This window comes from Melopsittacus undulatus, chromosome 1 (assembly GCF_012275295.1).
Source record: "Melopsittacus undulatus isolate bMelUnd1 chromosome 1, bMelUnd1.mat.Z, whole genome shotgun sequence".
Lineage (NCBI taxonomy): Eukaryota > Metazoa > Chordata > Aves > Psittaciformes > Psittaculidae > Melopsittacus > Melopsittacus undulatus.
In genome coordinates, this window is record NC_047527.1 from 11,979,187 (window position 1) to 11,991,970 (window position 12,784).

A 12,784-nucleotide genomic window follows, 5' to 3' on the forward strand; every position below is an offset into this window, starting at 1 on the left:
TCTGTCAGTGCAGCTGCCTTGACTTGCCATACCTTGGACTGAGACACATGCCAATACATATCTGCAGTGTGGTCTTAGCCTATTATCAGTTACTTATCAGGAGTCTGTGCAGAGGCTGCCCAGCTGCTGCCAGTGCTGGGTGTGTGGCCTGTTCTCACACACAGGTTCTTTTGTTTTTAAAGCACTCCTTGTCTTGGTGAAGGAAAACTCTAAGGATCAGGCTTGCCCCTGCAGCAGTTTGTATGTGGGAGCTGCTGCTTAGCAGTGGTTCTGCCTCCCAGCACAGGTCACTGATGAGTCCTGCTCTTGTGTGGTTTCTGGACACCCTCAGGACTTTGCTTAATAGAGCCCTGAGTGAGGCCGGCCCTTGTGGCCTGAGGAGTTTCTGTTTCAGATTTGGCAGCAGTAGTTCAGTGAGGTCTTTCTTCAGTTCAGATCTCAATTACAAACTAGATTTCAGCTGGGAAGTAAACTGAGCTGCTTGCTCTTCTGATGTGCATCATAAATGTGTTCAAGCCTAATTTTTCAGAGTTGAAGACGTGCCTAACAGCATGCGATACAGAACTTGTGTCCATCTAGGACAGTGACACCACTGATTGGACATAGATGTATATTTTCTGCTGTGTGCCAGTGATTTTTGCATTTGAATTTCTGAAAAGACAGGCTTTAACACAATGGAATTTAATTTAGAGAAAACTGAAGTGCTAAAGTGTTAAATATCTTCATGTAAGAACACCTAGAATAGGAAATAATAAAGGGGGTAACAAAGGGGTTTGCTCAGTGGATATCCTCACAGTTAATTTATTTCTGGCCTTATTCAGAAAGGCATATCCAGTTTGATACATAACCTGTTGCACTAGAGCTGCCCTTGTTCATAGTTTGTGTGTAACTAAAGCAGTTGCTGATGTAGGCTATCACTAACAAGCACGTTTCCTTAGGACTGGGCCAAGCCAGGCCCATACGATCAACCGATGGTGAACACGTTGCAGCGCCGCAAGGAGAAACGGGAGCCAGATGTCAATGGAGGAGCTCCGAGTGGACCCCCCATGCCCCCGGAGGAGGCCCAGAGACCCCGGAGCATGACGGTGTCGGCTGCCACAAGGGTGATGCTCTGGTTTCAGATACACTGTTTGGTGCAGAGGAGGTGGATGTGCTGGCTCTTAATACTGCCTGACGTGGAATGACAGCACAAGGGGGATGGCTTTAAACTAGAAGAGGGTACATTTAGATTAGATATTAGGAAGAAATTCTTTACCATGAGGGTGCTGAGGCACTGGCACAGGGTGCCCAGAGAATCTGTGGCTGCCCCATCCCTAGTGGTGTTCAGGGCCAGGTTGGACGGGGCTTGGAGCAGCCTGCTCTAGTGGGAGGTGTCCCTGCCCATGGCAGGGGTTGGAACTGGATGATATTGAAGGTCTCTTCCAACACAAACCATTTTGATTCTATGTTGGCATGTGTTTATCCAGCCAGCAATACAGGTGAGGTTTTGGTGTGGTCAGTGGAAGTCACAAAGGCATGAGAGAATGTGCCATTGGGTACTGGCATTTCTAGAACAACTGTATCCAAAGAAGTTCATGTTTCTAAGCCCTAGTAAGTGTTTGGACGCAGTCCTGTTGGGTTGTGCTGGTGACAAGCTCTGCGTGGGGAGGAGGGACAGCTGAAGGTTGTGAAGACTGACTCACCCTTCTAGACAAAACGAGCCTCTTCCCTGTGTGTAACCAGCAGGGTGAGGAGATGGAGGCCTGTGAGGAGCTGGCGCTCGCTCTGACGAGAGGGCTGCAGCTGGACACCCAGAGGAGCAGCCGGGATTCCCTGCAGTGCTCCAGTGGCTACAGCACCCAGACAACAACTCCGTGCTGTTCAGAGGACACGATCCCATCCCAAGGTATGGGATCTATCCAAGAGATGTTCTCTTTCAGAGCGTTGCCAGCCTGCCCATCATACACTGCGGTGCCAAGGAGCTGTATTCTAGCAGCTGGCACTCACTGGGTCACTGTCTGGGGAGAAGGGCAAATATTGCTGCTGTGAAGTTTTTCCATGTTGGAATGCAGCCTGGATTTATTAACTAAATAGAAACCTGGATTGCTGCATAGTGCACTGAATGATCATATTATCTTGTGCATTACTAAAATGAGCTTTAGCTTAAGGATGCCAGTATTTTAAAGAAGATGCTGGAATTACATTTCATGGTTTAAGTGGAATGACACTGGTATTGCATCCTTCTTGTGGTAGTAGTGTCCTTTCTGGCTGTTGTCTTAGCAAATACACACTCATGAGCTTTGCTTTCTTCTTCCATCAGTGCTCTGAATCTGCTCTCGGTTTCCCTTTGTGACCTTTTATTTCCTACCTAAGCAGAAATATTGTATTTGGAAAAGGAATCCATTGGAGACCTTAACTCGGGCATACCTGGGGAGCTGCAGTAAGGTGTTGGGGTTTGTACCCTGGTTCAGAACCAGCAGCAGGCTGAGAGGTACCGAGTTTGGTGTTCGGGGTTCAGCAACCACCTTGTTTGCTCAGCTGAGGTCGGTGGTGCTGTGCAGCCGCAAGAGGCAGTGGGGCTTGTAGAGGGCCCAGCTTGGCTCAGCAGTTGCATGGAAAGGAAGGAACCCGATGCAGTTACTAAAGCTGATGCTGAGTTTTCAGAGCTGACAGCTGGGATTTACCTTGTTTGCAAAATAAGCAGATTTGCTGCTGAAATCACCGGTACACAGCCCCTGAGCCACACAGTGCCCAGCCTACAGTACACTTCTTAGTCACTGACTGGTTTAAGTATTTGTATCTACAAGTGGTAGCATATGGCTTGCAGAATGCTGGGTTTGGTATTATAGTGTTGCAAACAAATATTGAGTCTTTGCTACTTAAATAGTTCTAGGGATGGCACTGAGTGGTGCAGTTCTTGTTTTGTGTCACAAGAGATGTGGGCACCCTGCAGCCTCAGGGTCACCCTGCTGCATTGCCTGCCTTCAGCTACACCATCAGAGAATCTTGGTCACAGTATCTCAGGCTTCCTTCCTCCTAAAGGTTAACCCTCTCTTTATCGCTGTTGGCCTCCAGGCTTTTTTGGTGTATATCCTTTTTTGGTTATACACACCTCAAACTTACTGACACCCGATCCCTGGCAGTGTTCAAGGACAGGTTGGACGGGGCTTTCAACAACCTGGTCAAGCGGAAGGTGTCCCTGCCCATGGCAGAGGGGATTGGAACTGGATGATCTTTAAGGTCCCTTCCAACCCAAACCATTCTCTGGTTCTGTGATGACTGAGCTGTCCTCTGCAGCTTGTTCCTAACCGTGTCTTTTGGCATCAGTTTCAGATTATGATTATTTCTCTGTGAGTGGTGACCAGGAGGCAGAACAACAAGAGTTTGACAAATCCTCCACCATCCCAAGAAACAGCGACATTAGCCAGTCCTATCGCAGAATGTTTCAAACCAAGCGTCCTGCTTCCACCGCAGGTCTGCCCACCACGCTTGGACCGGTCATCGTCACCCCTGGCGTCGCCACCATCAGACGGACCCCTTCCACCAAGCCTTCGGTCAGACGCGGCACCATCGGGGGAGGGCCCATCCCGATCAAGACCCCAGTGATTCCTGTCAAAACACCGACCGTCCCTGATATCCCAGGGGGGCTGCCCGGCGCCCTCGCTGGGACAGAAGAGTGTCCTGAGCAAAGCCCCGAGTCTCCGGCAGCAGGAGATGGTGGGCAGGGTGTCACCAGCATGCCCTCATCCGCATGGAGCGGACAAGCATCCGTCAACCCTCCGCCGTCCAGCCAGAAACTGAGTGGTGCCGACGAGCAGAGGCAAGCGGTTCCTGAGGGAGAAGGTGAGGAAAGCGACCGGGATGGTCCCGGTGCCCTGGCGCCTGTGGGGCAGCTGGAGCTCGATCCCGGAGAGCTGAGTCCCGGGGACGTCCCGCAAGGGGAGGATATGCTGAATGCCATTCGGCGTGGCGTCAAGCTGAAGAAGACCACCACGAACGATCGCTCGGCACCTCGTATTTCCTAGGAGCGGAGAAGCTGCTGGAGTACTAAAGCCACTGAGAAGGAACTGTGAGGAAAGTTAATTTGTTTCTATCCATTCCAATCTGTAATCAATGAGTTTTTTAAGATACTCGATAACGGGACAGTCTGCAAGTACTCTAGAGGAGAAAACAAGGTGAAAGAGCGTAGTAAGACATAATCTTCACTGGTGTTTTAATTTGTAAATATCAATGATTTTGTTTCTGCTTTGGTTTTTTTTTTGGTCTAAGTTACACTCTTGATTTTTTCTGAAGGTGCCAAATCCCATTGACCTTTTTTATAACTCTCTTTGTAAAGTTTTAAATCATAGGAGAAACAAAAACAGTGTCGAGTAGTTAAACTTCAGCAAAGGGATTTCATGACAATTTGGCTTTTGTGCAAGCTTTTGTAGAGCGCCTTGTGATAGTGAGGTCGAAGAAGAACAAACCAAGGGGACTTACTCTAAAGTTTAAGCCGTAAGGAACAGATCCTCATTGAAGTATTAAAGAAAATAAAGCCTGAAAAGCAGGAATGAAAATTGACAATAAAAGCAATATATAATGCAAGGAAGAAACCTGCAGTTGGTAGAGTATTTGGGGGGGCGGGTAGTGGGGAGGGGGGGAGATGCCGTCAAAATAGCAGATGCTGTTGCACAAGAGTAGCCTAGTAGGATTAATTACTAGTAGCTTCATGGTAAATGCATCAGAATAAGCCATACTGGATTGCAGTGTTTTGTTTCTGTGGGGTGTTTTAACGACCGGGGGTTTTTCCACGTTTCTTTTCGGGACTGCACAGCAGCAACTCTCAGTCACATGCATGCAGCCTGACCTGCGTAGGCTTGGTTCTTCCACCTCCAGCTTTTGTTCCGCTCATCCTCTCACTGAATACAAACACGGACAGGCTTAAGGCAGTTACACGTGTGCAAAAGAACCTTTTTAAACCGCGAGCAGGGAGTTCTTAGACATTATCCAAATGCCTTTTTGTGACCGTGCCCAGCAGGCTGGGCCTCCAAAGCCCAAGTATTTTGAGGAGACACTGGCAAATTTGGCAGGTGTAACCAGCTTTGAGCTAACAAACTGCGGATGTTCCTTTCCAATACAGGGGCTTGTTTTTCTTAACTCCTTTTAAATGGCAGTTGACGATTGGCTTTTCTTAACTACCGAAAAGAAAGGGGAGAGAGGGGTGGGGGGTGGGCAGAGAGACTCTTCTTTTGATAACACCGGGAGCCTGACCACTAGAGCCTCTTTTTTTGTACTTTAAGTCGTGTTTTTTGGAACACTGTTGATAGAATTATTAAGAGTTGGCTTTTTTCCTTCAAGTAAAAGTAAGTTCTTGCTGCGATACCCATCTCCTAAAGCTGATAGAAATGTGCAGACCTTGGGGCACGAGACGTGTTTGCATCAGACCCACATGAGGGTGGACACGGCGCTGGTGCACCCGGGGTGGTTTAAAACTGCACCAAATACCACCCACAAGGGGTTGGTTTCCACCAGCCGCTCTGCAGATTTCTGTTGGCTCTAGACTTGCCTACATACCCTCTTATGCTTTAATACATAACTGCATTGGATGTGAGACTTGTAGTAACTGTGTAGTCACTGTGTTCTATATAACATTTTACACTGCTGTGGTTGCTAACCTTTTGATTTTTTTGTTATGGCTTAAAAGCAAAAAAGCAAAAAAAAAAGGCATGATTCTTAGAAACTATGAACTAAACCTTCCTTCCTTTGAAAAACAAGCTCCTTACTACAGAATCTAATGAACAGTAGTGCCTGTGGTGTAGCCCACCAACCTTGAGACGGTAGCTGATGCGTTGTGCAAATGAGGCTTCGAGAGATGGTTTTTGCATAAACAAAAACTGCTAGGAGATAATCTCGATAGTTTAAAAGTGTTATTTAAACCTTTGGAATAAATGGATGTAACTGTACCCGAGTACAGCTTTTCACTTGTTTAGTTCTTAAACGTTAGTATAATCAGTAAAAATTTAATATAAAATGTTGCCAAATTCAATGTAGAAAGAATGTGACAAAACACTTTGGATAGTTCTATTGTTTGTGTTTTTGCATATTGTAAAAGCAGTGTCACAGCTAAAAACGAAAATGTTTCTAATGGTAAATTATTGTGGTTTAGTTGCTAGTTTGTACTGAGAGTTGAGCTCTCCCTGTGCAGGTTTTTGTTCTAAACTGGTATAAATAATTGCTGTAAGTGTGTCTCCCTTCTACATTGTAATGATTGCTTAAGCCCACATTATAAATAAAGAACTGCTGGAAAACTTCTGTATTTTGGTTCTTGAGAGACCTCCTGCTTCTGGAGCTTTGGGGATCAGTGGTGTCCTTGCTCAGGCTTCTGAAGGTCATATAGACCTTCATCTGTGTCTAACAGAATTAGTAAGTAAATAAAGGTGCATGAGGCTGTTTCAGTGCTGTGTGCTGAAGGGCAAAGGCGCAGTGCCAACAGTGGAAATTCCCATTAAATAACCGGTGACATTTCTGTACCCTTCCCTGTCATTCCCTGGGCAGGAAGCATAGGTAGCTCCACACATTTGTGCATCTGCATCACTTCTGGACCGCAGTTCCTTCGCGAGAGGAGGAAAATTGCTGTTGTCAGCACAGCCCATGCTTACGGCCAGAATCTGCCAAGCACAGCACCAGTGCCATCCCCCACAGGGTGGAGTGACTGAGGACTTCCTTCTGTTCAGCTTTCTCAGGAGCAAAGGTAGAGAGGGAGGATGTTGCACCCACTTCCAGTTACCATACAGTGGCCTAATTTGTTTCCTTGACACTGACATAGATCCATTTTTGTCCAGGGTTTTCCATTTGTGGATGTATGGGGTTTGCATGGCAAGGTTTCAGTAGAGGGGTGTTAAAGGGGCTGCTTTGGTGAGAAGTTGCCAGAAGCTTCCCCCATATCTCATAGAGTCAGTGCTAAGATGGACCAGCTGCTGACCAAGCAGATGGTGGTAGCACCTCTCAAATAGATTCAAGGGGAAAAAGTCCCTGTGCAGGAGCAACAGCAGCCAGAGAGAGTGAGAATACGTGAGAGAAACAGCCCTGCAGACACCAGTCAGTGCAGAAGAGGGCAGGAGGTGCTCCAGGTACCAGAGCAGAGATTGCTCTGCAGCCTGTGGTGAGGCAGCTGTGGCCCCACAGCCCTTGGAGGTCCACAGTGGAGCAGATTCCATCTGCAGCCCAGGGAACACCCCACACTGGAGCAGGGGATGCCTGAAGGAGGCTGTGACCCCATGGGAAGCCCATGCTGGAGCAGGTTCCTGGCAGGACCTGTATCCTGTGGAGAAAGGAGCCCATGGCCTCTGTCAGTTGAGGTCAGCTCTCCTGGCTCTGTCTCCTCTGAAGACCTTGCCCACCCCCAGCCTAAGGGTGAGGGAGGATGTTGGAGGGACAGCCTTGATGCTGTGGAACACTGCTCAGCAGTAGCCAAAACCTGATGTGTTCTCCACACCTTCCTAGCTCTTGATACCCAGCACTGTGAGGGCTGCTGTGCGGAAGGTTAACTCCATCCCACCCAGATCCAGTGCAGTCATGAAGACTTTGAAGGAAAAATTAAGGTGGTTTGGCTGGATTATAGTGTCAATCCCCATCTCTCTCTCCGACTTCTTCACAGGCTTGTCAGTATGTAGGTATATAGTGTAGATGTGAACAGCCATCTCTTCTACACTGCACAACTGCAAGTAAAGTGTGTGCATGCTACGGAAGAACACTGTATCAGCAAAATGCCTTATCTTGTTATATTATTCAGGTTTATTTTGTATTAATTCAAGTAGCATGCAATCACTGGCATGTTAACTGCCTACAGAAGATAAACTGCTTCAATGCTCACATGAGATCATGCTTTTATGTGGGCATCTCACGGGGTCTTGTAACATACTGCCACCACAGCGGGGGCAGATGCCCTTCCTTACGAGCTGGAGGCAGAGCTTCAGTTGTTGGACCACCAGGTGGAGTTTCTTCTTCTAGCTGCTTAAGCTAGGAGACAAGACAGAGAAGTACTTCAATATTCAAATGAACATTTCCATGATGTGGCCTCAGTGTCCAGGCAGCAAGAACTGGGGCCTGTCTCAGAAGGGAAGAACCAGCAGTAACACCTTCAAGTGTCATGGTTCCCACTATTCCCTTAGTCATTAATCACTGCAGGCTCGCATTAACTAATTAGGAAGGAATTTTTAAGAGTAAAAAGTGGTTTACAAGAGAAATTTTACTTGAAGGGTCTACTTTCATGTAATTCCTGCCTACCATTGCTATGCTACATTAAACAGACTCAATCCTCTTTGAAAGCTGCCAGGTAATCACAAATCCTGAACAACTTCCACTGCAGTCCATAGGAGACCTCTATTCCTGTATGCCACCAACAGCCCTTCAGGTGTTTTCAACACATGCTTCTTGAAGCAGTGCATGCTCTGGCTGTCACTGTTAATTCTGTCACAGTACACACAATCCCACTGTTTCTCTACAGCTGAATTCAAGAACTGTCCCAAGAACATCATGTTTTTCAACTGAATTTCAGTTTAGGGTGGCCAGAAATCAGTCTCCATTCCCACCTGATGCCCACTGGGGTAGGTCACTTTCAAAGTACAACCTGAAAGTGTCAGAGCTTCACAGCAGTAGAAGAGAAATTCTCTGGTCATTGATCTCCTCTCATGCCAGCCTGGAATTTCTTTTAGCAAAACTGCTACAACAGCCCTGCACTAAGTTAAACGCAGTGGCAGCTTTAGCTTTTAACTTCAAATTCCCTCCACATCCTTTAAGAAGCTGTAACTTGAGATCTCAACTTTAGGTTGAATCCATGTTTCCCACTGATGGGGGTTCTGACAAAGCAGAGTGTGAGACTGCAGTAGGCATTGGATATTTTCTCCAAGACATGTAGATGTCACACAAAATACTTGTGTGCTGAAGAGGTTTTACTTTGCACTGAGCAAGTACTGACCTCTTTCTCCCAGCTCTCCCGCTGCAGCTTCTTCCATTGCTCTCGTTTGGCAAAGTAGTCAGGATACATTGCCTTCTCAGATGGATGCCAGTAATCCAAGACCCATTCAGGGAGCTGTTAAAGAACAATGTAATTGATATATCTTACTGTCATATATGAAATCATGTACAGTACACACACAAAAAAGAACTGAATGCCATCACTGAAGCCTGTATTAGACAAAATAAAGGAAATACAGTACTACATAAAAACATTTAGAGCCACCTGACTTGTTAGTCTCAAGGCACAATATGACAGAGGTGAGTACTTAAAGTCTTTGTTTCACATATTATCCTAAGTAATAGGAAGACATCACAGCAACTTGCTTAAATCACAGCATCCTTAAGACAAGTCCCAGGCTGTCTCTGTTAACTATAAAGCTCTCACAATAATTCCATCTGGTGGAAGAGAAGATCCTCCTTTCTCTCTTCCTTCTCTCAAAGGCAGCAGGTTGGAGAGAGCCTTTTCTCCAACTACTAATTTATGAGAGAGAGACAGAACCTTACAGCTCATTTCTGCTTGTCTACAACTCCTAAGAAAGGAGTGGCCTTTAAGAGCTTGGTAATGGTCTGACCTCTAAAATGTCAGTCAAGAATGAAAGCAAAGCTTAAGATTCTGCAGCAGTGTATCACTAAATGTGAACATTTTAAAGACAGAATTGGGATTAAAAACAAAATGAAACCCTACCAAAAACCCCAATTCTTAAAAAAAAAATAAGACATTACCCCAAAACTACCATTCACATACTGACATTTACACTTCCAGTTTCCTGTTGTGATTCTCCCCACTGAGTAAACCTTTGACTGAACAGAAATAGCAGAGCTGCTGCATAAGAAAATAACAGAAAATCCACACACACCAAACAACACTTAAAACCAAACAGCCCAAGATGTGAGAATCACATTTTACAGCAGCTTCACAGCAGACACTCACTGATACATCAACAAGCCAAATCCTTGTGACAGCTATTTTGCTAAAGGACAATTTTAGCATATTACATGGCAAAGAAAAGAGAACATAAACCTGTTTGTATTTCTATATGAAGATCAATCCAAACCATTTATTGCTTAACTGGCCTTTTTTCTGCTATAGAAATCAGAATAGAATAGAGGCTCTCTCTACTATGTCTGCTACTGCTAAAGCCCATGACCTTGGTATAAGCTTAAGTCCTTCTCTTCCCTTTTCACTCACATTCTTTTTTTCTGCTCTTATGAATCTTTTGATTTGAATCCTCAGATCCTTCCTTTCACGTGGCTTCTTATGCACAAAGTTATGCTCATATCTAGTCTTGTGTCAGCACATAATTCAAATTAGACAGAAAATGGGTACATGCGTTCTCTAGGTTACTATTAACTTCTTGTAATGCATTAAGAGAGACAATGCAAACAAAGCAAAAACCCTGTGGTCTTCTATGAAACTTGTTTCTTTCCTCCTAAATGAAACAACCTAGGGGGGAAAGCAAGCCCCTAGAAGTGCCTTGGATTCCAAAAATATGTCTCCTATTTTTAGACATACCACCTATCACATAGTGACGCACAAATACTCCTCTGGCACTACAGCACGTGAAGGGGAATGGTAATTGTACAATTACTCAAAATGCTGGAAGAAAGATAAGGCTGAGTGAATAGAAGCCCCCAACAGCCAAGCTGACATCTGACATGACCAGAGAGAAACCAGGGCTGTGACCAGATGGCCCCACAATGGATAGCACACCTTCCTCTCACGGCTCAGCTCCAACTCTTTCACCATGCCTGCCTGACCCACTGCAGAGCAATGGTAGAAGAGCAGATGATTACAGAATCATTGCATCAATTAGGTTGGAAAAGACATTTAAGATCATGAAGTCCAACCATTACCCCAGGACTGTGAAGGCCACCACTAACCCATGTCACTGAGGGCCTTATCTACATGGTTTTTCAACACTTCCAGGGATGGTGATTGCACCACTGCCCTGGGCAGCCAGTTCCAATGCCTGCGCATCCTCACTGTGAAGAAGTTTTTCCTAATAGCCAGTCTAAACCTCCCCTGGTGCAGCTTGGGGCCATTTCCTCCTGTCCTGTCGCTTGTTACTGGGAGAGGAGACCAACCCCCACCCTACTACATCCTCCTTTCAGGCAGCTGTAGAGAGCGATAAGGTCCCCTCTGAGCCTTCTCTTCTCCAGACTAAACAACCCCAGCTCCCTCAGCCATTCCTGGTAAGACTTATTCTCCAGGCCCTTCATCAGCTTCACTGCCCTTCTCTAGACCAGCTCCAGCACCTCAATGTCTGTCTTGTAGTAAGGGGCCCAGAACTGAACACAGAGTTTAAGGTATGGCCTCACCAGTGTCAAGTACAGGGCAAAGAGAAGCTAGCAGTGTTCAGACAGACCAACAGACTCCACTTGCAAGCATCAGACAAGCAGGACAGTTTCCACCATGCCAGCAGCAAGATGTTCAGCAGCCATGAGCTATGGCAGAAATGATACAGCCAAGTCAAGCTGCAACCCTATGGCAGCCCAGTTACAGCCCTCATTTTGCATTCACAAGAACAATGGAAAACAGTAACACCCCATCTCACAGGTCACCTCACCTTGTAGCACTCGTATCTCTCATAGGAAGTGCCCCCAGGGGAGTCAGGGAAGATGTATGGCTGCGGATGCTGGTTTGCCCAGAACTCCTCCTCGCCTGCCATCAGCAGCTCCGTAGCTTTCACCATATCCTTCACATCCTTGTTCTTATCAAACCGGTCCCTCAGGAGCACGGCAAAGTAGCGGTACTTGTCTCTATGGACAGAGATTAAGCACAGTGAGGCACAGTGAAGGGGAACACGGACCACATACAAAACCAAAGCTTAGCATCATCACCCATCACCCCTGTGCAAAGACAGGGTTTGAGCAATGTCACCATTACAGGAAATAAACTCTCCAACCAGAGTGACAGGTTAGAAACCGACATGGCTTTATTATGGTACTGGGTGCATGAGAGATTGCTCTGCCTGTCACACACAGTGAGAAGAGACAGTTCACAGCTTATACAGCTTCATTAGATACATAGTCAAATAACTCCACAAAATGCCCTCCCAATTCCCATTACTCGCTGCATAAGCTAATTAGGGTAGATAAGGCTGTGGGACTGTGAATTTGAGGAGTGGTCTCTGGGGGTCATCATGGCCATTTGGGGAGGAATATCCCTGCTCAGTTTACCCTTTTATGGAAATCCGTTAGTTAAAGACACTGTAATGCTTTTAGTCTTGCAATTAACTGCATATTCTTGTTTGGGCTAACTTCCCACCCTGAGAGGCTGCTCTAGTTGTTTTCTTTTGCAGCTTTCTCAGTCTTCACCAACGGGAGGAAGGCCGACACTAACTTGAGAGAAGACATCTGGTCCTCTTGTTGCGTGCCTTCCTTATCCCTGTAGCCTTGTCCAAATCTCTATATACAATGAAATACTAACTTGATTCGGCATCACCAGGAGACCCAAAGAGCTCCTGTTCCCACCTAACCCTTTCCTGTAGTGGCCCTAAAGTCTTTTTCCTCACCCCAGGGGCAAGGAAAGAGAGCAAAACTCCTGTCAAGCCCAAAGCCCCGTTTCGGGAGGGACCCACCCCAGGCCTGAGAGGCCGCTCCTAGGAAGGACAGCCCCCCTGCCCCCCTCCCTCATTCCGCCTCCCTTCTCGCCTCACGCACCGGTGGATGCACCAGGACTCGAGGTGCCGCAGGGACTTCTTGTACAGCCGCAGCACCTTCTGCTGGTGCGTCAGGTACGCCGCCATCTTGGCTACCTCCCCTTCACCTTCGCGCGCGGGGCATGGAGGGAAGGCGGAGGATGCCG

General features: G+C 46.7%; 2 protein-coding genes across 12 annotated transcripts in view; one reads left to right on the forward strand and one right to left on the reverse strand.

Annotated features, from left to right (window-relative positions):
• The window catches only part of MTSS1 (MTSS I-BAR domain containing 1), a 125,139-nt gene extending 118,869 nt beyond the window's left edge, over positions 1-6,270 (forward strand). For 6 of the 11 annotated variants that reach the window (XM_034062471.1, XM_034062736.1, XM_034062778.1 and 3 more), the window contains 3 exons: positions 939-1,103; positions 1,723-1,885; positions 3,307-6,270. In XM_034062471.1, the coding sequence (XP_033918362.1) occupies positions 939-1,103; positions 1,723-1,885; positions 3,307-4,004 (1,026 nt within the window). In that variant the 3' untranslated portion in view covers positions 4,005-6,270. The remainder of the gene's footprint in view (positions 1-938; positions 1,104-1,722; positions 1,886-3,306) is intronic. The other 5 variants (XM_034062593.1, XM_034062616.1, XM_034062503.1 and 2 more) reach the window with 3 other exon arrangements.
• A 1,462-nt stretch (positions 6,271-7,732) lies between these two features.
• Positions 7,733-12,778, reverse strand: NDUFB9 (NADH:ubiquinone oxidoreductase subunit B9). The gene is made up of 4 exons (XM_034067882.1): positions 12,640-12,778; positions 11,544-11,736; positions 8,936-9,049; positions 7,733-7,977 (listed from the first exon to the last, which is right to left on the reverse strand). Exons 1-4 carry the CDS (start codon positions 12,723-12,725, stop codon positions 7,846-7,848), a joined length of 525 nt encoding a protein of 174 aa, XP_033923773.1. The 5' UTR covers positions 12,726-12,778; the 3' UTR covers positions 7,733-7,845.
• Positions 12,779-12,784: the final 6 nt, after the last annotated feature.